The sequence below is a fragment of the Aotus nancymaae genome, unplaced genomic scaffold (assembly GCF_030222135.1).
Source record: "Aotus nancymaae isolate 86718 unplaced genomic scaffold, 86718_ANA_hifiasm-v0.15.2.pri h1tg000030l, whole genome shotgun sequence".
Taxonomy (NCBI): domain Eukaryota; kingdom Metazoa; phylum Chordata; class Mammalia; order Primates; family Aotidae; genus Aotus; species Aotus nancymaae.
In genome coordinates, this window is record NW_026988443.1 from 27,242,887 (window position 1) to 27,266,424 (window position 23,538).

At 38.7% G+C, this 23,538-nt stretch overlaps 1 protein-coding gene and 1 non-coding gene across 2 annotated transcripts in view; both read left to right on the forward strand.

The window, feature by feature from the left end:
• The window catches only part of AP1G1 (adaptor related protein complex 1 subunit gamma 1), a 77,009-nt gene that overhangs the window by 34,054 nt on the left and 19,417 nt on the right, over nucleotides 1-23,538 (forward strand). The window contains exons 5-16 of the mRNA XM_021672577.2: nucleotides 354-450; nucleotides 1,911-1,987; nucleotides 6,206-6,301; nucleotides 7,118-7,198; nucleotides 7,394-7,492; nucleotides 10,391-10,446; nucleotides 12,647-12,760; nucleotides 15,410-15,550; nucleotides 18,176-18,230; nucleotides 21,449-21,571; nucleotides 21,797-21,886; nucleotides 23,056-23,183. Coding sequence (XP_021528252.1) covers nucleotides 354-450; nucleotides 1,911-1,987; nucleotides 6,206-6,301; nucleotides 7,118-7,198; nucleotides 7,394-7,492; nucleotides 10,391-10,446; nucleotides 12,647-12,760; nucleotides 15,410-15,550; nucleotides 18,176-18,230; nucleotides 21,449-21,571; nucleotides 21,797-21,886; nucleotides 23,056-23,183 — 1,157 coding nt within the window. The remainder of the gene's footprint in view (nucleotides 1-353; nucleotides 451-1,910; nucleotides 1,988-6,205; nucleotides 6,302-7,117; nucleotides 7,199-7,393; nucleotides 7,493-10,390; nucleotides 10,447-12,646; nucleotides 12,761-15,409; nucleotides 15,551-18,175; nucleotides 18,231-21,448; nucleotides 21,572-21,796; nucleotides 21,887-23,055; nucleotides 23,184-23,538) is intronic.
• On the forward strand, nucleotides 13,087-13,172 carry LOC135277314 (small nucleolar RNA SNORD71). Its single transcript, XR_010344933.1, has one exon. It is a non-coding gene; the product is annotated as a small nucleolar RNA SNORD71 (small nucleolar RNA).

The following is a 23,538-nucleotide window of genomic DNA, read 5'->3' on the forward strand; positions in this document are numbered from 1 at the left end:
TGGAAAATCTCTTTAATGTAATAGTATAAACTGGAAATTTCCAACCGGTTAATAAATAATTTTCTCTCCTCTTAATTTTTTTGAATAGAGACAGGTTCTCGCTGTGTTGCCCAGGCTGGTCTCAAACTCCTGGGCTCAAGTGATTCTTCTGCCTTGGCCTCCCAAAGTGCTGGGATTATAGGAGTGGGCCACCACTGTGTCTAGCCGTAAATCTAATATTTAACCTCTTCCTTCTTTATTTTTCTAGTAGATGAACTAGTTGGTGAGATTTTTGTGTTGGTGGTTTTTTATAAGATTGGGTGCCCTGGCATAATTGAAATAAACCTTTTGTTCTTTTATTTTTTTTTTTATAGGCAGCACTATGTGCTGTTCATGTCATCAGGAAAGTTCCTGAACTTATGGAGATGTTTTTACCAGCAACAAAAAATTTATTGAATGAGAAGAACCATGGTAATGTAATTTGGTGCATTCATGAAGTATTGAGGGAGAAAGGGAAAGAGAAAAGGCTTAAGGGTATGTTAGTCCTATGTCTCACTACAGTGGAGTCGCCTTTCTACTGTGCCTGAGACACAATTCCAGGAAGGTCTGGTCTGCCAAATCTTTCTACTTACATATCCTTATTTTATATTAGAGATTGATTCCTTCATAGTAAACTTATCTTTCATCTTTGGTCTTCTTTTACTATATTAAAAATATTAAGTTAATATTTAGTGTAATAGACAAAACCTACCCATAATTTTGGTGTGAAAAATCTTTTGATTTCTTGGCTATTTTACAGTAAAAGAAAAAGTGTTCTTCATTATCATGTGGTAGGAGTATAAGATTTGTGTGGCCAGGCGTGGTAGCTCGTGCCTGTAATCCCAGCACATTGGGAGGCCGAAGTGGGCAGATCAATTGAGCTCAGGACCAGCCTGCAACAAAGTGAGACCCCATCTCTGCAAAAAATACAGATAATAAGCTGGGTGTGGCAGCACATGCCTGTGGTCCCAGCTACTCGGGAGGCTGAAGTGGGAGGATGACTTGAGCCTGGGAGGCAGAGGTTGTAATGAGCCAGATTGCACAACTGTACTCTAGGTTGGGCTACACGGAGCCAGACCCTGCCTAACTCAGGAAAAGAAAAAAAAAGTGAAAATTATTTTCTATTATTTCTGACAGAAGCTTGTATTAGGTACTCAGAATCTTTATATAAAACAGAGGAATTAAATGGAATGTGGCCGTTCTTTTCCCAAACATTTTATTCTTATTTGAAATCAGTTAAATAAGTTCTGAATAAAGAAAACTCATGTGGCTTAAATGCTAAGAGAAAAAGTTGTTTGGTATATTTAATTTTATGAATTCAGTGTTGTGCCCAGAATGCTCAAAATATACTTGTTGAACAACTGAATTATTTAGAGCACTTATTTATTAGTGGAAAGCGTTGTGAGATTGTTTTTACTGGCTCTGGAGCCAGTAAATTTACTTGGTCAACCACAATTATCCCAGGGTTTTGGTACGTTTTATCTGGAAATTTAAAATCTTATTGGGATTTTTGCCTCTTGAATTATCTGTTAGAATGCAGATAATAGCCTATTGATTAAGTACAGAACAGATGATACCTAGCTTACATTGTGAGTATGTTTTTATGGATATTCTCAGATGGAGAGACACGTATTGCTCGTCACTTTTGAATAATTATTTTGGTCATGTAATTGTTGAAAACATTCTAATTTTACTGACTTGGCCAGTATTAAGTCAGCAGGCATCTATTAAGTTCCTCCTTTGTATGCACTTCAATGCTCAGATTCTTTGGGGGATTAAAAAGCAAAAGTAGCAACTATCATTTTGGAATTGACCTTCAGGAACTCAAAGCCCTATTCTATAAAATTGAATAATAGCCTCATTTTTAGTTTTCCTTTGATCTTTTCTTTCAGGTGTCCTTCACACATCTGTAGTCCTACTCACAGAAATGTGTGAGCGAAGTCCAGACATGCTTGCACATTTCAGAAAGGTAGGTGTCATTCTGTATGCCTAAGCCTTTCTTGATTGAAAAATGATTTTCCTGAAAAGTACATGATTTTCTTACTTTTTTTTAATTTAAAGCAAGCTATGGATCTGAATAAGGGATTTAACCAGCCCTTCTGTGAGGTTGGGCTGGAAGCCAGATTTAGGCATATAAGTAAGAACTGGCACTAGTATAGTGTTTTCCCTTTCATAATAGAAGTCTTCTCTCATTATTGGCAGACCACCAACCTCACGTGTTTTATCTGCTGTTTTCACATTTGAGTCAGGAAACATAATCTGAGGTCAAATTAGAAATAGGAATTGTGTATGTGTGTGTGTTTTCTTCTTTTTTGTTTCTTTCTTTTTTTTTTTTTTTGAGATGGAGTCTTGCTCTGTTGCCAGGCTGGAGTGCAGTGGTGTGATCACGGTTCACTGCATCCTCCGCTTCCCAGGTTCAAGCAATTCTCCTGCCTCAGCCTTCTGAGTAGCTGCAGCTACAGATGCACATCACCGTGCCCAGCTAATTTTTGTTTTTGTTTTTTAGTAGAGATGGGGTTTCACCATGTTGACCAGGATGATCTTGATCTCTTGAACTTGTGATCCACTCACCTTAGCCTCCCAAAGTGCTGAGATTGCAGGCATGAGCCACCGCACCTGGCCTTTTTTTTTTTTTTTTTTAAGACAAGATTTTGCTTTTTTTGCCCAGGCTGGAGTGCAATGGCACAATCTTGATCTCTGCACACTGCAACCTCTGCCTCCTGGATTCAAGCGATTCTCCTGCCTCAGCCTCCTGTGTAGCTGGGATTACAGGTGTGTGCCACCATGCCTGACTAATTCTGTATTTTTAGGAGAGATGGGGTTTCACCATGTTGTCCAGGCCGCTCTTGAACTCCTGACCTCAGATGAAGCCCCCACCTCGGCCTCCCATAGTGCTGCGATTACAAGCCTGAGCCACCACTCCCAGCCTGTTTTTGTTTTTGTTTTTAAATAGAATAATTTCTTCTCTTCTCTTCTCTCTTCTCTTTTCTCTTCTCTTCTCTTCTTTTTTCTCTTCTCTTCTCTTCTCTCTCTCTCTCTCTCTCTCTCTCTCTCTCTCGTCTCTTGTCTCTTTTCTTTACGTTTCAGATGGAGTCTTGCTCTGTCCCCAGGCTGGAGTGCAGTGGCATGATCTCAGCTCACTGCAGCCTCTACCTCCCGGGTTCAAGCGATTGCCTGCCTCAGTCTCCCAAGTAGCTGGGAGTATGCCACTACACCCAGCTAATTGTTGTATTTTTAGTAGAGATGGGGTTTCACCGTGTTGACCAGGATGGTCTTGATTTCTTGAGCTTGTGATCTGCCCACCTTGGCCTCCCAAAGTGCTGGGATTACAGGTGTGAGCCACTGCACCCAGCCTCTTTTCTTTTTTTTTTTTTTTTAGGTTAAAACTGTAAAAAAAATTTTTTTATTACTTTTGACTTACTGTTCACTTTAGGCCATTGACTTCTGTGTTGGAAGTCCTAGTTCTCTTAAGTACCCCCTTCTTTCTCTTCTTTTTTTTTTTAAACTAGTATTTTAAAGTGGACATTTCTATTTCTATACTTAATTTTAGAAGGCAGTAGTAAGGAGGACTCAGAGGAATACTGTTCTTTGGGTAGTTATATGCATTGAACTGCTTTTATAGGATGCTCGTCATTCCATAAATAGGACTCACTTTGTACTTTAGATCTAGTAAGTGTCTAACAGCAGTTCTTTTTTGACTTTTTTCCCTTAGATGTTCATGTCTTGATTAAATTATTGTAATATAGTATGAGACCCGTATCTGTCCCTAATGCTTGCTTTGTATGTTTTGTTCCTGTTGTCTGTTTGGAATCCTGCTGTATGTTAGAATGAAAAGGTAAGAATTAACCCTCTTATAGATGGTGCATGCTGGCATTAGGTCCTTAGTAGCTTTTGTGTATCCATCCACAAATGTGGCTTTTGAAATATACTAATGCTGAAGCTGTGCTTAATACTGTGAGTTATTTGTTCTAGCATTTTTGGCTAACTTCCTAGTCTAGTTTTTGTTTTGTCACTTAAACTCCTGACTCCAAAGTCAGCCTTGGATTTCAGTTGCAGCCTTTCTGAATTGTAAGCCTTCTTCTCTGTCTTTTCTTTATCTTTACTTGAGAAACTTTGAGCAGTTTCCCAGAGTGACTTTGGTGGTGGCAGTTCCAGATCGGTCTGGAGCTTTGACACAAAATGCTGCTGCTTTTTGAAGTAGATATTTTAGAACTGTATGTAGGTAACCTCATACTTTAAAAAGCTCAGTATGTACTGCTGAGCTTTCAGTTCAGACTTAGAGCTTTTATTTCTCCCTTACCTATACTTAACCTTACATAGATATTTTGGAATATTAAAAGGATTTTGAGGTAGAGTAGTGGGCACCAACTGATTTTCATGGCTGCAGCCTTTCCCTGTGTCATCTTATTTTGTTTTTCTTGTCATCAGTTTTAATAACTTGCATTTTTGTCTGAAAAATGAAGCTGGGTTCCAAGAATTGTATGCTGAACATTTAGACATTTGTGCCATGTGGCCCAGGTAATCTTATGTGATGTGCTGCCCTTTTGGCAGTGAATAAAACAATTTCTGAATTTAGTAGCCAATGAAAGAGTGACTTTTCCAAGAAATAAACCAAATAAAAAATAAATAGGATTATATATAGTACAAAAAAGCAGACCATTGGGAAGTATGCAAGATAAGCTTGGTGACCAGTTGGTCTTCATTTTATTACAAAAATACTGATTTAAAGTGGTTTTAAAAGGTATGTTATCTCTAATATAACTTTTTCCATAGTTGACAGATTTAATGAATTTACAGATATCCATGGCTTAGATTTGGAGTTGTCCGAATTAGATTTTTGTTTAGGTGACGTGTAAGTCACTTAATTCTGAACTGTTATGGCTAAACTTACTTAAATTCATACATACTGTGTATTCTTGTATTTAGAAGTGGCCTTAATGTTTTGAATGCTTTGAGTGCATGCCTTGGATATATAGTTTGGCTTTTTATTTCAATCTTGATCCCCTTTCGGCTTGGGGAGTAGGTAAGGGACAGAGTCTAAATACAGTGAGGAAAAATAATTGAGTTGCAGCAGAGTTGTAGCTAAAATTGCCTGCAAAAGAGATGCAATGCAGTTCACTTTGCACACTTTTTAACTTAATTTTTGATAGCTAAAAATTGAGTTTTTAGTTGGAAACCTAAAAGATGTCTATTGTAGCAAGCTTTTTGTTTTAATATGAGGTAATCGATCAGCAATAATGAAATGAGTGCCAGTATTTAAAACATCTTCGGCTTGGCAATATAATTGCCTTTACTATGTGTTATGACTATAATAGATAAAGTAAAGGTAGGACAGGAAGGAAATTCTGACTATAAGGAATGTATAGTCTCATTGAAAAGATAAAAAAACAGGTCACAAAGCTGTATATATAAATAAGTCCTGAAATTAAAAAAAAAAAATGGTATCATATGAGTTAAGAATAGGAAGAGGAAATTATGCATGACCTTGATATCTCTTAAGATGAAAGATAATTTTTTCATATGTCTTCCATTTGATTACCATTGTCAGCTTTGGTATTCTTTGTTTGTTGGAAAAGGGCATAATTCTTCTAAAGAGAATAGTTTTTTTTTTTTTCTCCTCTATTTGGGGCTGTATTTTTTTTTTTTCTTTTTTTTTGAGATGGAGTCTTGCACTGTCACCCAGGCTGTAGTACAGTGGCACAGTCTCGGCTCGCTGCAATCTCTGTGAGGCCGTATGTTTTAAAGCTATAATTTTAAGATCACCAGTTGTATTTTGGTGTGATAACATGTTATATACAAATGTTTGAATGTATGAAAACTAAATAAATTTTTCCACCTAGGCATGTCAAGTTCTACAGAAGTAGAAATGCAGTATGCCCCACAGGCATCCATTTTATCTGATTCCCATAGGCTTTCTGACCCAATAGTATTTGTAATATCTTTACATATAACTCTGTCGTAAAAAAGTCTGGTTTGTTTTCATCCAGATAATATACATACTACTTGTTGAACATTGGCCTAAGTTACTCCTAAGTTTATCAAACATCTACAATACGCTAGTATATTAAATCAGTAGAATTTGCTTGGACTCAGAGCTTTACACCCTTTTTCTAAACCAAAGGACCTGTTTATTCATGAGACATTATTTAATATTCACTGTTTTTTGATGCTTCTTTCTTCTCTGCAGCTTGTGCCCCAATTAGTTCGTATTTTAAAGAACCTCATCATGTCCGGATATTCACCAGAACATGATGTTTCTGGTATCAGTGACCCCTTTCTGCAGGTGAGATTGTGAAAGAAAGTTTTAAATAAATGTTACATGAATTTAGTATCTTTTAAGTAGACCATTTTCTTCCTCTTAAGTTTGTATTGAGTAGAAATTTGGTAGTTGATTGATGAATTATATTAACGAATGGTGACACAATTCTATATTAGATTAAGAGGATAAAATTACAGGGTTTGTGTTTTTTCTTTTCCTTTGAGACAAGGTCTTGCTCTGTCACTCAGGCTGGAGTGCAGTGGCACAATCTTGGCTCCCTGCAGCCTCAACCTCCCAGGCTCAAATTATCCTCCCAAGTAGCTATGATTTCAGGTGCACGCCAACCATACCTGGCTCATTTTTGTTTGTTTTCTAGAGACAGGGTTTTGCCATGTTGCCCAGGCTGGTCTCAAACTCCTGGCCTCAAGCAGCCCTCCTGCTTCAGCCTCTCAAATTACTGGAATTACAGGCAAGAGCCACTGTGCCCCACTTTTAATTTTTTAAAAGTGTAATTTTGACTATTACACTTTTAATAGTCAAAATTATTTACTATTTGAATTATTAATATACTGTAGCTCTGCAGGTCATAGTAGTATCCTTTAGCTGTGGAGTGCTGAAGTATGGGTTGTCTTATAATAACTTTATTAGATGTAGAAGCATATAAAGCTTCTCAAAAGAAATGTTTTCAATTCTTCTCTTTGTTTTTTGACCATTTCTGATATGAAGAAATGGTTCCAAATGAAGTTTTAAGACTTCATTTAGTTATTTGAATTTCATACCAAGTGAGATTTCTTTGTGTGAGATATACTTTGTTGACATTTTTCATATTTTGCACATTAGGTACGAATTTTGCGGTTATTAAGAATTTTAGGACGAAATGATGATGATTCAAGTGAAGCTATGAATGATATATTAGCACAGGTGAGTAGACCAAACTTATATTAAATATTTATTTTATTTTTGCAGGGAGTAGAATGATTTTGGTCATATGAAGCAGTTTTTATTTGTGTTTCCTCATTCATAGCTGTAATCACAAAATGCCTCTTGTTACTTGTGGATATTTTTTGGAAGCATTGTTTTTATCACTTATGTACTGCCCTCGATATGTCTTTTCAGGTTGCCACTAATACAGAGACTAGTAAAAATGTAGGAAATGCTATTCTTTATGAAACGGTTTTGACTATCATGGATATTAAGTCAGAGAGTGGATTGCGAGTAAGTCTTTTTAAATCTTTTCTCCCTCCCTAAATGTTTCATTTAGAATGGTTGACTTGGACTTGAGTACTTCAGAATTGTATTCCATTTGGATCTCGACTTTAAGAAAGAATGATGCAAAATGGAGAATGCTGGATTTTTGGTATCTGAACTATCATTCCTTCCCACTGAAGCTTAACATTGATTATATAAGCTTTGGGAGATCTTAGGTGTAGCAATATATAATAAATATATTTGTCTTATCGTTGGTGATGTTAACCTTGATCATTTGGTTGAGGGTAGTGTCTGCTGGGTCTTTCCACTGTGAAGTCATTATTTTTTCCTTTGTAATAAAAAATATTTTGGGAGATATTTTGAGACTATGTAAACATGCTATTCTCAGACTTTTACCTATCAGTTTTAGTATCCACCAGAGGATCTTGCCCACAACAATTATTAGGATGGTATTCTGATGACAGTTTTCCATTTCCCTTATTTTTTCCTCGTTAAATAATTGGAATTCTTCTATAAAGAGAAGTCGTCCCTTCTCCCTTATGAATGGATTCATTCTATCATTTATTAATATTAGAATTGTTGGCCCTTAGCCTTGTAAAAAACAAATGTACTAAATAGAGTATAATATTTGTGTAAAGTTCTTTTTGTTGGCAGCATTATATTATCTAGTCAGACAACCAGAGTAACTTTGATTAAGTTCTTTTCCTCTCCCCACCTTCCAAACAAAATGGTAGCATACCATATATATTGTTCTGCACCGTACTTTGTTCACCTAACATTATCTTGGAGCCATTTCCAAATTCATGTATAGAAATGTCTCGTTTCTTTTTTTTCTTAATTGTGATAAAATATATATAACATAAAATTTACCATTTTAATCATTTTTAAGTGTACAGTTCAGTTAGTACGTTAGTACACTCATCTTGTTGTGTAACCATTACCATTTATCTCTATAACTTTTTTGTCTTCTTAAACTCTGTATCCACTAAACAGTAAATCTCCATGCCCTAACTACCTCTAGTCCCAAAATGGTTTTTTTTACTTTTTACTCTCTACTCTCACACAGTCATTCAACACTTCACTTATTTTTTGTTTTGTTTTAGGGACAGGGTTCTCTCTGTTGCTCAGGCTGATCTTGAACTCCTGGCCTCAAGCAGTCTTCCCACCTCAGCCTCCCGAGTAATGTGAGCCTTCATGTCCAGCTCCAGCATTTCACTTCTGACACCATATGTGTTGGGGCTATTTCCCTATACATCAAGCAGTTTTCTAGTGGATACCAGCTGGATATCTTCTAATTGAATTCAATTCTGACACTGTCTCCCTGGAGATAGTGTCACATCCCACAGTTTGAGGACTCAGTCCCACAAGACTGATCCTCCAACTTCAGGTGCCTGTCCCAAGCTCAGGTTGTGACCTGTGCCTCTGACCAACCAGCTGTAAGTCAGGATTCCCACAGCCCCCTCTTCAGGTTTGGTTAGTTTGCTAGAATGGCTAACAGAACTCAGGGAAACACTTTACTTATTATGCTTGCTGGTTTGTTATAAAGAATATAGATGAACAACCAGATGGAAGAGATGCATAGGGCAAGGCATATGGGAAGGGGTCGGGAGCTTCCATACCCTCTCCAGATGTGCTGCCCTCCAGGAAAGTCAACACGTTCAGCTATCTGGAAGCTTCTCTCAACCCTGTCCATTTGGGATTTTTGGAGGCCTCATTATGAAGACATGAATAATTAAATCATCAGTGATCAGCTTAACCTTTAGCATCTCTCCCCTCTCCAAGGTTGGGGGATAGGACTGAAAGTTCCAACCCTCTAATCTCATGGTTGTTCCCCTGGCAACCAGTCACCATTCTGAGGCTATCATAGGAGTCCATTGAGAGTCACATCATTAGAACTAAAGAAGCTATCATCAGGAAATTCCAGGGGATTTAGGAGTTGTATGCCAGGAAATGGGGACAAAAACCAAAGATGTGTTTCACCATATCACAGTACCTCATATAAGTGGAATCATACAGCATTTATCCTTTTGATAAATAGATTGTCTTATTTCATTTAACATAATGTCTTCAAGGTTGCTCCATGTTGAACCATGTGTCATAATGCATTCTGTGTTAATGGCTGCGTGACATTCCATTGCATATGTGTGCCATAGTATAATTAGCAGATTTGGAGTTTTAGGGTTTCTCCTATCATTTCATGGATCATTTCTCCTATCATCTTCATGGAGTTTCAGGGTTTCTCCTATCATTTGCAGTTATCAGTAGTGCCATAGTAGACTTTTGTCTATATGTACAGTTGTTTGTCATATCAGTTCCTAAAAGTGAAATTGTTAAAGCAGAGAATTCATTTTAAATACAGTTATTGCCAGATTTCCCTCTAAAGAGGCTGTACTAATACTATTCTTCCAATAACAGAACAATATCAAAGCATTAAAATGACCTTCCAGTACTTACTTTTAGAACATGATTTTAAGGGTTTGCCTTTAGATTTTTTTTTCTTCGAGACAGAGTCTCACTTTGTCGCCCAGGCTGGAGTGCAGTGGTGCGATCTGAGCTTACTGCACCCTCCGCTTCCAGGTTCAAGTGATTCTCCTGCCTCAGCCTCCTAACTAGCTGGGATTACAGGTGCACGCCATGACGCCCAGCTAATTTTTGTATTTTTAGTAGAGATGGGGTTTTACCATGTTGGCTAGGCTGGTCTCGAACTCCTGACCTCATGCTCTGCCTGCCTCGGCCTCCTAAAGTGCTGGGACTTCAGACATGAGCCACTGCACTCGGCTCCATTTTTTTTTTTTTTTCGCTAGAGTCTGTGAAGCACCGGAGGCCAGGAAGTGATCCTTTAAAGTCAGAAAACAATATAAAACTTCATTTTCCTAAGTTTCAACCTATGCTATTTCTCTTTAGGTCCTAGCCATAAATATCTTGGGTCGTTTCTTATTGAACAATGACAAGAATATTAGGTAAGTCAGCTGAAATATGTCGTTTATCTTGAATATTATAAGTCCAGTATTTCAAGAGTGTTTTTGCTCAAGATTATACCATTAAGTCACATATCTAGAACTTTTAGCTCAGAATTTATATGTTTTTCTGGTCTTAAAACTACAGTTTTGTAAAGAACTTGAGGATTTGTCTCATGGCATATATTCCTATTTGTTCTGTTAATCGGGAGTCAGCAAAATTTTTCTGTAAAGGGTCAGATGGTAAATATTTCAGTCTTTGTGGGCCACGGAGTCTTTGGTAACTACTCACCTCTGCCCCTTAGCATGAAATTAGCCATAGGCAATATGTAAGTGATGCGCGTGACTGTGTTCAATGAAATTGATTTACCTCAAACTTTGGAACTAGTAGGAAAAAAATATTTTGATGTACAAAAACAGCAGAGAGCTGGGTTTTACAGGTGGGCTGTAGTTTGTTGACTTCTGCTCTAAATTAAGAAAAATGTAACATTTCAGGTAGCAAATCTGGAATGTCTTTGTGAACACCAGCTAGTGTATTAGGTAAATGAATTGATCAGTATTGTCTTTTATTTTGTTATTTTCCTGTGTGTACTATGTATTCCTGCTTGCCTGTTTTTCTAATCAGGAGAATTTTTTCTTATATTAAACATAAAAAGACATGGAAGCTGGGCACAGTGGCTCACGCCTGTAATCCCAGCACTTTAGGAGGCCGAGATGGGAGGATCATGAGGTCAGGAGTTCGAGACCAGCCTGGGCAACATGGTAAAACCCCATCTCTACAGACAAATACGAAAATGAGTCAGGTGGTGTGGTGGTATGCACCTGTATTCCCAGCTACTCACGAGGGTCAGATGGGAGGATCACCTGAACCTGGGTGGTTGAAGCTGCAGTGAGCCATGATCATGCCACTGTACTCTAGTCTAGGTGACACAGTAAGACCCTGTTTGTTTTTTTTTTCCTTGAGACGGAGTTTCGCTCTTGTTGCCCAAGCTGGAGAGCAGTGGCGCAATCTTGGCTCACTGCAACCTCTGCCTCCCGGGTTCAAGTGATTCTCTTGCCTCAGCCTCCCAATAGGTGGGATTAAGGCACGTGCCACCACGCCCAACTTATTTTTCTGTATCTTTAGTAGAGATGGGATTTCACCATGTTGGCCAGGGTGGTCTCCAACTCCTTACCTCAGGTGATCCGCTCCTCTAGGCCTCCCAAAATGCTGGGATTACAGGCGTGAGCCACCGCACCTGGCCGAGACCCTGTTTCAAAAAAGAAAAAAGATGTGGAAATAATTATTGTGGGACTCTGAATTATCTTCTCTTTCTAAAGAATACTTGGATTGCCAGGTGCGGTGGCTTACACTTGTAATCCTAGCACTTTGGCAGATTAAGGTGGGAGGAATGCTTGAGCCTAAGAGTTTGGGGACCCCGTCTTTATTAAAAAATAAATACATAAATAAAATTTTAAAACACTAAAATAAAAAGTTAAACACTTGGATTTTAAACTCAAATTTTTATAGAGACAGTTTTGGTAGCAGTATCAAAAGCAGTGAAAACTCAAATGGTAAAATTAAAACAATTTCCTCTTGCATTTTGGGGCTAAGACAGCCTTAAAACACATACTATATGCTCTTTTTGTTTTAGTATTTGAAAAAATTTAAAGTAATTGAGTCAGTGACTTTTGGTTTATTTATTTAATTATTATTATTTTTTTGAGACAGGGTCTTGCTCTGTTGCCCAGGCCAGAGTGCAGTGGCATGATCTCAGCCTACTGTAACCTCTGCCTCCCAGCTTGAAGCAGTTCTCATGCTTCAGCCCCCCAAGTAGCTGGGACTACAGGCGCCCACCATCCACGTGTCCGGCTAATCTTTGTATTTTTAGTTGAGACAGTGTTTTGCCATTTTGACCAGTCTGGTCTTGATCTCCTGACCTCAGGTATCTACCTGCCTCTGCCTCCCACAGTGCTGGGATTACAGGCATGAGCCACCATGCCTGGCCTACTTTTAGAATTTAAATGGACTCCGCCATGAATGCATATCTAAAAAATCCCAAGCTTTTTCTGGGTGCCACTATTTTAGATTATGGTATCTGTTACACCTTTAAAATGTATGCTTTCTCTTATCCATTAGACATCTTTCTTCTTATTATTTAAACAGAGAAAAACTGTCCTGAATTTTACATTTTAACTCTTATTTTGCAACTGTTTCATCCAGATATGTGGCTTTGACATCTTTGTTGAAGACTGTGCAGACAGATCATAATGCAGTACAGAGGCACAGAAGTACAATTGTGGATTGTCTTAAAGATTTAGATGTCTCCATAAAACGGTAACAAACTGAGAGCCTTACTCAGTCTAGTGCTTTTGGAAAATTGAGTGACGAACAGATTATTGATAATTCTGTGCCCTCACCATGTAATACTTTGTTATAGTTTTCAGAGCAAGAGTGTTGACATTTATTGTAGTCAATTGTGTTCCCAGATGGACTCTGCTCAGTGAATCCTTTTTCAGAAAGGATTGGCAAGGAGAAGTTTAGGTTAGTAAAGGAGGCCAATAAGAATACTTAAGTGCACACTGAAGTTGTCCTTGACTCTTTAATAAATGTAACAGGCGCAGATAAGCTAGGCAAAAGTTTACCTTACAGGTACTGTGCTTTGTGTGTTGGAGGATGAAAGTACGGAGTGATCCATCGGCTAAGTGTCTTATCACAATGCTGACACTCAAATTGCTGACAGCACACATTTTTCACAGTACTAATGCCCCAGGATCTTGAAGGTAGCATGTTTCTTAGAACAGTGCATCCTGAAATGAATGCTAGGCAGCACATAGCACTCTCAAAAAGCATAAATCTTGCCCTCAATGGAGTAATTCTACTGGATCTCCTCTTAGACCTGTAGATGTTTGTATAACCTAGCTAAAGTTGGCCACAGTGAACTTGTGGTTGTATATTCAAACCTAAAACAATGTATGTTTAAAATGATCTCTGAAACCATTCAGTTAACAAACATTTATTGATGCTGAGTTCCTTTGATTTGCACAGAACAGGTACAAATAAAAGGTGCTGAATGCTTGAGCAATCTAAAGATAAGACCTAGACTTAATAACGCCAACTTTTATATACTGCTTTGCAAAGGATTTTACAAGCACCGTCTCAGTGGGTTCTCAGAGCAAGCCAGTGGTGGAGCTTAGGCAACTACTTCTATCCCTAATTAACAGATTAGTTAAAATTCAGTCCCACAGGGATCAAATGACTTAACCTAAACCTTAATCCTTGTCAGGGGCAGTCCTGGGAATAGATATTAGCCTTCTGACTCTTTGTTGTTTTTCTATAGCTTATTAATGGACTGTGAATTTCAAAAGAAGTGAAACCTGTGCCTCTTTGACAGGATATGTAACAGTAAGAGCTCAGACTCTGGAGCTAGACTGCCTCATTTCATATTCTAGCTCTGCCTTTAATAGGCTGGGTTAAATTACTTAAACTTTCAGTGCCTCAGTTGCCTCATATGTAAAATGCAGATAGAAGGGCAATCACTTCATAGGGTTATACAGGATAAATTGAATTAATATATGTAAATTACATAAGCACTATAATAAGAGTTACTATATCTAAAGATAGAATTTTTACTGCTTATATGTTAACTAGGATGAAAAAGTATCTTCTACTTGTTAAATTTTTTTTCTTTTTTCTTTTCTTTTCTTTTTTTTTGAGATGGAGTCTTGCTGTGTCGCCCAGGCTCGAGTGCAGTGGCACCATCTTGGCTCACTGCAACCTCCGCCTCATTCTCCAGTCTCAGCCTCTCAAGTACCTGGGATTACAGGCGCCCACCATCGCACCTGACTAATTTTTATAATAGAGACGGGGTTTTGCCCTGTTGTCCAGGCTGGTCTCTTAACTCCTGATCTCAGGTGATCCTCCCGACTTGGCCTCCCAGAGAGCTGGGATGACAGACGCAAGCCACTGTGCCCATCCTAAATTGTTTTGAAAGTTAGTGTACGTGTGGTGTTTGATATTATTGACCAAATATGGAAAGATGCATGTAGCAACCCTATAACTTTTATGTTAAACATTCCTGTTTTTAACTTCATTGCCAACTTTGAATAGACAGCTATAGAAACACTTATTTGTCCTCATAGCACATACCATTTTTTTTCCTTCTCATGGCCCTCATTTTCCCTTTGAAAAAAATTTTTTTTTTTAATTTTGAGATGGAGTCTAGCTCTGTTGCCCAGGCTGGAGTGCAGTGGCGCAACCTTGGCTCACTGCAACCTTTGTCTCCCAGATTCAAGCAATTCTCCTGCCTTGGCCTCCCAAGTAGCTGGGACTACAGGTGTCCACTACCATACTTGGCTGATTTTTGTATTTTCAGTACTGAAGGGGTTTCACCATGTTGGCTAGGCTGGTCTCAAACTCCTGACCTCAGGTGATCCACCCACCTTGGCCTCTCAAAGTGCCAAGATTACAGGCGTGAGCTACTGCGCCCTGCCTTGAATTTGTTTTTAATTTGAATTTTCTGCATACCTTTTGATATAAATTATGTTAGATTATCTTTGGACAGAGTAGGGCCTAATAAAAGTAGAATATGGTGACAATATGTCACATTTTTAAGAAATAAAGCAGATAGGTATTATTATTGAGTAGTACATTTGTTGCCCCTTTTTGAGACTCTTAGGTATTCTAACTTCCACCTTTATAGAACGGCTTGTTGAACCCAAACTGCATGTTTGGACATTAGTGGTATATCTCGTGGGGACTTTTGAAGAAAAATATTGCATGAAGATTCAAAATACTAAAACTAACTTTGATTACATAAGAATATATCTCCTTGGTTATCTTGTGTGCAAAGACTGGGATCACAAGATTGCGCAAGGATGTTGGCACATCTGGCACTCCCTTTGTGTTCACAGAGTGCATACCTGGGTCTTTGTTTCATTCCCACTATAAATTTCATAACTGTTTTTAATTTTTCCCTACTGTAAGGCGTGCAATGGAATTGAGTTTTGCCCTGGTAAATGGGAATAATATCCGAGGCATGATGAAAGAATTACTTTATTTTCTGGATTCGTGTGAGCCAGAATTTAAAGCAGACTGTGCATCTGGAATCTTTCTTGCTGCAGAAAAGTAAGATTTAATTTTTATCTTTATTGGTAAAGGATGGTTGGAACTTTTTGAAAGAGTCTTTAAAACATGGAGAAACTACTGTAAATATGTTTAAAACATGTAACATTTATTTTAAGCTCTGAATTATAAATTAGCTTGGAGAAGGCTATTATAGCCAGCATTTAAATATACTGAAACCAAAAAAATTCTACACTTTTATGAAATCTTCTCCTTTACTTGTTTTTAACCTCTCATCTATGATGCTGCCTTTTTTTTTTTTGAGATGGAGTCTTGCTCTGTCGCCAGGCTGGAGTGCAGTGGCACGATCTTGGCTCACTGCAGCCTCTGCCTCCCAGGTGCAAGTGATTCTCCTGCCTTAGCCTCCTGAGCAACTGGGACTACAGGCGCACGCCACCATGTCCAGCTAATTTTTTGCATTTTTAGTAGAGATGGGGTTTCACCATGTTGGCCAGGATGGTCTCCATCTCTTGACCTCGTGATCTGCCCACCTGAGCCTCACAAAGTCCTGGGATTACGGGTGTCAGCCACTGCGCCCAGCCCCTTTTTTTTTTTTTTGAGACAGGGTCTCACTTTGTCACCTAGGCTGGAGTGCAGTGACACAATCTCAACTCACTGCAACCTTGACCTCTCAGGTTCAGGGGATCCTCCTGCCTCAGCTCTTCCAAGTAGCTGAGACTACAGGCTTGTGTTACCACACTCTGCTAATTTGTTTTTTTGTGTGGTTTTGTTTTGTTTTGTTTTGTTTGTTTGTTTGGAAAAAGATGGGGTTTCACCATGTTGTCCAGACTGGTCTTGAACTCCTCGAATCAAGCAATCTGCCTGCCTCGGCCTCCCAAAATGCTAGGATTATAGGCATGAGCTGCCGTGCCTGGCCTGTGATGCTGTTTTCTTCTTCTTTTTTTTTTTTTTTCCACAGATGATTCTTCATCGTTCAACTTGAACGATGGTGTTTTAATAAAGGGAATAGAAAAGTTAAAACATCTGAATTGCAGTTCTATGCAGAATTTTGAGGAAGTACCTTATGATTTTAGTAGTACAGCTATTCTTTCCACTCTGAATTTAAGGAAACAAGTTTTTAGTCCTAATATTGTTGTCGTCTTGGTCTGAGAACAGTCCCTTTTTTTCTTTTTTTCTTTGTCCTCTCCTGCCCTGACTGATTCATTTTCTGTGAAACTGAAGACAAATCTCATTTCTCAGCTTAGCAACTCTTACTGCAATATTTTTTTTTTTTTTTAGACGAAGTCTCTCTCTGTTGCCCAGGCTGGAGTGCAGTGGTGACATCTTGGCTCACTGTAGCCTCCACCTCCCAGGCTCAAGCGATTCTCCTACCTCAGCCTCCTGAGTAGCTGGGACTACAGACATGCACTACCACGCCCTGCTAATTTTTTTCCTTTTTTTTGGGATGGAGTTTCACTCTGTTGCTAGGCTGGAGTATAGTGGAGCAATCTTGGCTCACTGCAACTTCTGCCTCCCGGGTTCAAACGATTCTTCTGCCTCAGCCTCCCGAGTAGCTGGGACTACAGGTGCGCGCCACCATGCCCAGCTAATTTTTGTATTTTTAGTAGAGATGGGGTTTCACCGTGTTGGCCAGGATGGTCTTGATCTTTTGACCTTGTGATCCACCTGCCTCGGCCTCCTAAAGTGCTGGATTACAGGTGTAAGCCACCTTGCCTGGCCTCTTATTGCAGTCTTATGGGAAATATCTGAGTTTAACTGCATACCCTCTTTTTTTTTTTTTGGTTTTCTTCAATTTTAGAGATGGGGTCTTACTCTCACCCTGCTGGAGGGTAGTGGCCCAGTCATAGCTTACTGCATCCTGGACTTCTGGGCTTAAACCATCCTTCTGCTTCAGCCTCCCGAGTAGCTGGGACTATAGGTGCAAATCATCGTGCACCACTGATTTTTACATTTTTATTTTGTAGAGATGGGGTCTTGCTGCATTGCCCAGGCTTGTCTGGAACTCCTGGCCTCAAGCAGTCCTCCCTCCTTGGCCTCCCAAAGTACTGGGATTATAGGCATGAGCCAACAAAGTCTGTTGATTGTATACCATTTTATCACTCTTTGAAATAGCATTTGCTGCTAGATTTGAAGCTGAAATGTTTCCAGATAGAGTCAATTATCCAGGGAACCAAGGAAAGACTGTAGGACAGAATTTTCTTTTCCTTTTCCTTTTCTCTCCCCTCTCCCCCCTCCCTTTCCCCCTCCCCCTCCTCCCTCTCTCGCTTCTCCCCCCACTTCCCTTTCCTCTCTCCCCTCCCCTTTCTTTTCCTTTTTCCCTTCCTTTCCTTTCCTTTTTTTTCCTTTCCTTTCCTTTTTTTCTTCTTTTGCTGGTTCACTGTAGCCTCAACCTTCCAGGTTCAGGCAATCATCACACCTCAGCCTCCCAGAGTAGCTGGACTCTTGGCACCCGCCATCACACCCAGCTAATTTTTGTATTTTTTGTAGAGACGGAGTTTCACCATGTTACCCAGGCTGGTCTCGAACTCCTGAACTTAAACGATCTCCCACCTCGGCCTCCCAAAATGCTGGAGGCGTGAGTCACTCTGCCCGGCCAGGATTTTCCACAGTCACTGAATATAGTGTATTTTACTGGTTCCAATTATCCCTTTCCATTGTTTTTTTCAGGTATGCACCTTCCAAACGGTGGCATATAGACACAATTATGCGTGTTTTGACAACGGTAAGTAGCTTTTTTCAGGCATCATATACAAAGTGCTGGGATATATTGATAAAGGGGGCATACACATCCTTTGTTATCGTGAGGTTTATGTTCTAGTCAGGAGGTAAGAAATTCACAAGTAAATAGGTAACAATTTCAGTTAGGAATAAATGTCATGAAGAAAAAGCAAAAGCAGCATGGAGGGAATATAATGATGGCAGGTTAGGGCCAAGCGTTTTAGATTAGAGTAGTCAGGGAGGTCTCTCAGAGGAGATAACGTTTGAGTAGAGACCTTAGAGACATGAGGTGCCAGCCATGCAGCAGTTTTGAGGAATAGTGTAACATATGGAGGGAACAGTAAGTGCCAAGACCTGAGGCAAGAACAAGCATGGCTTGCTTGGAGAGCAACAGGAAGGCAAGTGAAGCCCTAAAGTGAGAGAGGCAGAGAATGGTAGGATGGATGTCAGAGACATAAACAGGGGCCAGACTGTGTAGACCTCATGGGAGTTTGCATCTTACTTTATTTTAAAAAAATTTTTAATTTTTTTTTGTTTTTTTGGGAGTTTGCATTTTATTTAGAATATATTAGGAAGCTGTTGCAGGGTTTTGAATGGGTAAAGTTATTCAGGATTTGAGATCCTGTTTTGGACGGGATCCTTTCTTTGGCATTCTTGCAGTAATTCGGGGTTTCTGTGTTTATTATTCAATTAGTAGGCAAGGAAGGATTAGGTATTTAAGAGTAAAAATGAAACTGCAATGACAGGTAAAGAAAACAACCATTTCCATCTAATTATGTCATTAGAAGTAGATACTGTAAAGGAAAAGTCACAAATTTAACCACATTAAAATTTAAAACTTGAATAACAAAAAGGGGGAACAGTACAGATTTAAAAGGCAAATTAACAACTAGGGGAAAACATTGTTAAAATAGGACAGCATATTATTTTAAATCTATGAATAATTTACAATAAATAGGAAATACTAATGAAATAATTGGTATTTGAACAGGCAATTCATGAAGAAAGAAGTGGCTAATTAACATTTGAAATAAAAATTTTGTTAGTAAAGAAATAAAGTAAAAGTGAGGTATTGTTTTTCACATTTCATATTTTTTAATCTAATTCCCAGTGTTAGAAAATAGAGAAACAGGCAGTACTCTTCACTTTATGGGCGTATAGGATGATGCCATCTTGTTACTATGCAATTTGGTAGCATGTAGCAAAAATCTTAAATTGTACCCTTTGATTCATTAATTCAATTTTTTTTTAATATTATACAAGGAGAGTCATCAAATCATTAATTCAATTTTTAAGACTTTAGCCTGAAAAAATAATAGGAAAAATAAACAAAAATGTAGAAGTATTCATCCTAATCTTGTTTGTAATAGGAGAAGACCGGAAACAACTAGTAGTATCCAAGAGGGGATTCAGTAAATTATGAAACATCTGTAGGGAGGGGATGATACCATTGAAATTATGACTTATATGTGTGTGTTGACATCTATGAAATTATGACTTATATGTGTATGTATTTGTTGCTGTGGAATTTTCTCTGGGGCATACTCATTTTTTAGTTTACTTACAATGAGTTCGTAAAAGGTTAAAAGTTAATAAATTTGATTAACGGTAAAAATTATAATCTAACAAAATATAACGAACATAACGATGAATCAGGACGTATTTTCCTAGTTTTCCTGAGGCTCAGAAGAAGGGAGAAATTAGCACTCCTGAAGGAAAGTGTTCAAATAATTCAGAACCTTCTTTTTAATGTCCCTGATTTTATTTCTCCAACTGACTTGTGTTCATGATCATGTGATTTGTTTTCTTTAGCCTGTTATGTGCTGGGTTACACTGATATTTGCTGAACCAGACTTACATACTGGAATACATGGTCAGGGTGTTATTATTCTTTTTATATATTGTTGGATTTGATTTGGTAATATTTTGTTGAGTATTTTTATATCTACATTTATAAGAGAGATTGGCCTATAGTTTTGTAATGTTGTTTTTGACCTATGTATTATTTAGAAGTATGTTATCTCCACATAGTTTTGGATTTTTTTGCAGCTGTGTTTGTGTTACAGATTTCTAGTTTAATTCTGTGTGCTCTAAGAACATACTTTTTGTGATTTATGTTCTTTGAAATTTGTTAAGATTTTTTTTATGACCCAGAATGTGGTCTTTCTTGGTTCGTTGTAAGTTTGAGAAAAATGTGTATTCTGCTTTTGAATGAAGTAGTCTTGTACATGTCCATTAGATCACACTGATGCTTTCTTTTATTTAAAGCACTCTGCTTTAGGGTAGGATGTAAATAAGCTATACCACAAATTATCTGCTTTTTAGCTTCTCACCTTTCCTTTTGACCATTTTCTTGAAATTCTTCCTCTGTCTTTGTGTTTCTTAATAGAAGTGAGCCTCCTAATCACTTTTTTTTTCCCCCTTCTTTCTAAAATACACACAGTTAGGCCTGGTCTCAGTCTTGTAAATTGGATCTTTTATTCTGTTCAGGAATGAGAGATTGACCAAGGTTGGCTGATAAAGTTTTAAATCTTTACATCGTTACTATTATTGGTAGTGATGGAGTCTTGCTGTGTGACCCAGGCTTATGGCAAACTCCTGGCCTTAAACAGTTCTCTTGCTTTGGCCTTCCAAAGTGCTGGGGTTAGAGATGTGAGCCACTGTGCTCAGACTTGCTTTTAATTTGGACAAAGAAAATTTTTAAAAACAAAATTAAATTTAAAAGTTTAATATATTTAAGCCTTTGAAATTTGAGTTGTTATGAACTTGGGAATTGGAACCAAATTTATCTTTGAGGGTGTTTTGCAGTATTCTTCTTTTAAAAACAACAATTATGCCTGGGCCCCATGGCTCACGCCTGTAATCCCAGCACTTTGGGAGACTGAGGCAGGTGGATCACCTGAGGTCAGGAGTTCGAGATCAGCCTGGCCAACATTGTGAAACCCCTTCTCTACTAAAAATACAAAAATTGCCTGGGCATGGGGACGTGCCCCTGTAGTCCCAGCTACTTGGAAGGCTGAGGCATGAGGATCACTTGAACCTGGGAGGTGGAGTTTACAGTTGCAGTGAGCCAAGATTGCACTACTGCATTGCAGCCTGGGTGACAGAGCAATACTCTGTCTTGAAAAAAGAAAAAAAAAACTCACAATAATAATAATAGCTAACACTTGTTATCATCATTGCTGTGTGTTTCTTGGGGTAATTGTCTGCATTTCCTTTTAGGCAGGAAGTTATGTTCGTGATGATGCAGTCCCCAATTTAATTCAGTTAATAACTAATAGTGTGGAGATGCATGCCTATACCGTCCAGCGCCTGTACAAAGCAATTCTTGGTGATTATTCTCAAGTAAGTACTTCATTTAGCTTTCTATTTTAGGGGGTAATTTTACCAATTTTTCTGGTATGTCTTCTTTTTTTTTTTCCTCCTTCTCCCTCCCCTTTGGTATGTCTTTATTTTTGACACTCTAGATATGTACAGTTTTGATCTTTATTTTGAGATGACCTATGATTTACATTAAATGTCTCTGGAAAAATTGAAGTCCTTGACAAATGTTAACTTTTCTTTTGACAGCAACCTTTGGTACAAGTGGCTGCGTGGTGTATAGGTGAATATGGTGATCTTCTTGTATCTGGCCAGTGTGAAGAGGAAGAGCCTATTCAGGTACACCTTGTCACTCTTGGTTAAGTGGGGGAAAAACAGTGGTTTTGGTTATAGTTGAGTAGTGTTCAATGGGGAGTTGAGGTTGATTCTTGAAAACTTTTTAGGCCAGGTGTGGTGGCTCATGCCTGTAATCCTAGCACTTTGGGAGGCTGAGATGGGAGCGTTGCTTGAACCCAGGAATTTGAGACCATCCTGGGCAACATGGTAAAACTCTGTCTCTACAAAAAACACAAATATTAGCCGAGTATGGTGGCGTCTGCTTGTAGTCCCAGCTACTCAGGAGTGAGACCCTGTCTCTAAAAAAAGTACTCAACTTTTTAAAGAAGCAAAGTAGAATTATATTGGAAAACCTGCCATTTTTCAAGATGGAACTTATTGAGCCATTGTGAGTTGTTTTTTTTCTTTCTTTTTCTTTCTTTTCTTTTTTTTTTTTTTTTTTGAGGAAGAGTCTCACTCTGACACCCAAGTTGGAGTGCAGTAGCAAGATCACAGCTCACTGCAGCCTCGATCTCCTGGGCTCAAGCGATCTTCCCACCTCAGCTCCTGAGTAGCAGGGACTATAGGCATGCACCACCGTGCCTAATTTATTCTACTTTTCGTAGAGACAGAGTTTCACTATATTGCCCCAGCTGGTCTTGAACCCCTGGAGTCAAGCTATCTACCTCCCTTGGCCTCTCAAAGTGTTGGGATTATTAACAGGCATGAGCTACTGTGTGCCAGCCCCACTGTGAGATTTTAAAACCACTTTAGGCCCTACTCCGTGTCCTAGTGGACTGAATTATTTCTCTTACCCTGTGGCTGATAAGAAGAAATGAGAAACGTATCCATGTTCTTATTTGTACATTAAAGGACTGGCTTTAAAAGGGAAAATTGTGGCAACAACACTTGAATTCTCTGTATGTTTTTCTTTTCTTCTTCTGTTTCTGTCACTTGAAGCTGTAATATTGCCTCTCAGCCCCAGTGGTCATTTTTCTCTTTTTACCTCCCTCCCACCTGTTCTGTTTGATAGAACAGCTTGGACAGTTACCCTCGCAAAGCACAGGTTGGGTTAGAGGCTTTTGTAATGGTAGGAGTGGCTTTCTGGCCACATCCCCTGACTTGATAACTGATTTAGATGCATAATCATGCTATTCATTCTTCATGGTCTTCTTTTTCCTGCTTCTCCTCAGGTAACAGAGGATGAAGTATTGGATATTTTAGAAAGTGTCCTAATCTCTAATATGTCCACCTCTGTGACACGAGGTTATGCCCTCACTGCCATTATGAAGCTTTCTACTCGATTCACTTGTACTGTAAAGTGAGTATTAAAGAAACATAGGGTGAACAGGTTGTTTTGTAATTTTAAAAAACTTGTTATGGAAAATTTCAAGCATAGACAAAAGTAGAGAAAATAGTAACACAAATTTGCATTTACTTATTTCTCTACAATCACAGTGATCGATTCATGTTTAATCTTTATTCATCTGCACTTTGTTTCTTCTCATTCTTTTTTTTGAGACAGAGTCATGCTCTGTGTCGCCCAGGCTGGAGTGCAGTGGCACGATCTCGGCTCATTGCAACCTCTGCCTCCTGGGTTCAAGCAGTTCTCTGCCTCAGCCTCCCGAGTAGCTGGGATTACAGGTGCCTGCCCCCACGCCTGACTAATTTTTGTA